A 2,351-nucleotide genomic window follows, 5' to 3' on the forward strand; every position below is an offset into this window, starting at 1 on the left:
AGTTAATTTTTTTTAGTAATCTCTACAACCAAGGTGGGGGCTTGAACTCACATGCCGAGATCAGTGCAGGAGTCGCGTGCTCTGCGGACTGAGCCAGCCAAGCACCGCGGTGAGCTCAGTTATTTGTCTTATCTTTTCTTTTCTTTTCTTATCTTATCATTATTTTATTTTGATTGTACCTGTAAGTGACATCACTGAGCGTGTTTCTGACGTTCCTTCACCTTTAATTTTAATAGGACTCCAAAGAGGTAGGTAGGTTATACAAGTGGGGAAAGTGGGCATTGGAAAGAAACCCGGTGTCACTGTGGCGAGCTGGGAGTTTCAGGTCCAGAGGCTTGGCTCTGGACGCAGGGAGTTTCAGAAACAGCAAAGGACAGAGAGGGAAGCTGAGCGGGAAGCGAGTGGAGCCTTTCATGAGCTGGAAACTACAGCTCCCGGCTTGCCCCCGCGCAACCGCGACAGACTACAAGTCCCAGGCCGCTCTGCGGCGGCGGGCGCCGGGCGCCATCTTGGTCGGCGGCGCGGATTGAATGAGCCCGCCGTGCCGCGGCCGCCGTCCCGAGCAGCGCGGGCCCCGAGCAGCTGTCGCCGCCGCCGCCACCACCGCCGCCGCCATGGCCACGCCGCTGCCCGGCCGCGCGGGCGGGCCCGCCACGCCGCTGTCGCCCACGCGCCTGTCGCGGCTGCAGGAGAAGGAGGAGTTGCGCGAGCTCAATGACCGCCTGGCGCACTACATCGACCGTGTCCGCGCGCTCGAGCTCGAGAACGACCGGCTCCTGCTCAAGATCTCCGAGAGGGAGGAGGTGACCACGCGCGAGGTGGGCGCGCAGCCGGGGCTCCGGCCTCTGAGGGTCCCGGGGGTTCCCCTGCGCGAGAGGGGGATACTGGGCAGGCCCCGCCCACCGGGGGGGGGTCCCCGGGGTTTCGGGGGACCCTAGGGGAGCACCCTGGGGTGGGCCTCGGCCTCTGAGCATACCCAGGGGGGGTCGAGGACCTCCCGTGGGTGAGGTTTGGAGGCCGGGCGGGCCCTGCCCACCGAGGGGATCCTCGGGAGGGACTCGGGGGGGGGCTCCAGGCGAGGGGTGCACACTGGGGCAGGCCCCGCCCACCGAGGAGTCCTAGGGATTTTTCGGGGAACCTGTGAGAGAGGGGTGCACAGCGGAGCAGGCCCCGCCCACCGAAGGTTCGCCAGGGTTTTTCGGGGGATCTGTGAGCGAGGGGTACACACTGGGACAAGCCCCCCGCCGAGGGGCCCTCAGGGGGCGTCGGGGGACCTGTGAACGAGGGGTGCACACTGGGACAAGCCCCGCCCGCCGAGGGGCCCGCAGGGGGTTTCGTTTATCCACCGACTGAGGAGTGCAGTCTGGGGTAGACCCGTCCCCTGAGGGATCCCCCAAGGGATCTCGGGGCCCCCTGTGCGACTGGTGGAGATAGGGCAGGCCCGAACCCTGAGTGGTCTGAGGAGATCTGGGGATCCCATGGCTGAGAGGGTGTGAGCAGAGTGAGCCCCGCCCCTAAGAGAGAGGTGGGGAGCCTCAGGGATGCGTTAGGATGTCCTGGCGTCCTGGGAGGAAATTTGGTGGGGTTCTCTGGTTTCCGAGGAGACTGGGGGGAGTTCAAACTGTCTGAAGGGGCCTCGAGGAGGGGTGGAGGGTCTCATGGGGGGAGGGTCCTGGGGGGAGTCACGTGCTCTGATCACTGTGGAACTCTGCAAAGGTCCTGTTATGAATTCTGGGGAATGGAGGGACTGGGGAGGTGGTTAGGCTGTAGGCTGCGTCTCCTACCTGCACCTGGGGTGGGTGGGCACCCGAGGGGAGGGGGTCTGTTGCCTCAGGGGTCCCATGGGAAATTTGAGAGGTCCTCAGTTGGGCCCTGGGACACACCGTTGGCTGATGGGCTGGAGCTTGGTAGGGGATGGGGAGACGTCTGGTCTTGGGGATCCAGCGGGAAGTTTTGGGTTCCAGGTGGGTCCCAGGGCTTCCCTGGAGACTGAGGGAGAAGGGGCTGGGTAAGCCCAGTCCCCTGTCGGCATGTGAGGGCCAGGTGTCTGGGGGTCCTGGGTGGGTTCTTTCCTTGTTTGGGGACTGGGGCTCCAGCCCAACTCTCCCCCAGTCCCCACGGGCCCCAGGCTCTTTTCTTGCTTAGCTGGACTTCTGGCTCCTTGAAACCCAAGTGTGGTTCCTCTGAATAAGGGTGGGGGGTGGGGGAGTGCTCACCTTGTGGGTCCCCCTGAGGGCCCAGTGGGAGAGCTAGGCCCTGAAGCCAGAATGGGCTTGAGCCTCGGCTTCCCTCCCCTGACCGTGGGCCACGTGACGGACTAGTTGGGGGAGAGCAGCGGGGGGGGGGGGGGA

At 64.4% G+C, this 2,351-nt stretch overlaps 1 protein-coding gene across 1 annotated transcript in view; it reads left to right on the forward strand.

Annotated features, from left to right (window-relative positions):
- Positions 1-515: 515 nt before the first annotated feature.
- LMNB2 (lamin B2) overlaps positions 516-2,351 on the forward strand; it is an 18,965-nt gene continuing 17,129 nt past the window's right edge. Inside the window, exon 1 of the mRNA XM_040629698.1 lies at positions 516-818. Within this exon, the coding sequence (XP_040485632.1) occupies positions 531-818 (288 nt within the window). The 5' untranslated portion in view covers positions 516-530. The remainder of the gene's footprint in view (positions 819-2,351) is intronic.

This window comes from Ursus maritimus, unplaced genomic scaffold (assembly GCF_017311325.1).
Source record: "Ursus maritimus isolate PB19 unplaced genomic scaffold, ASM1731132v1 scaffold_14, whole genome shotgun sequence".
NCBI classification, from domain to species: domain Eukaryota; kingdom Metazoa; phylum Chordata; class Mammalia; order Carnivora; family Ursidae; genus Ursus; species Ursus maritimus.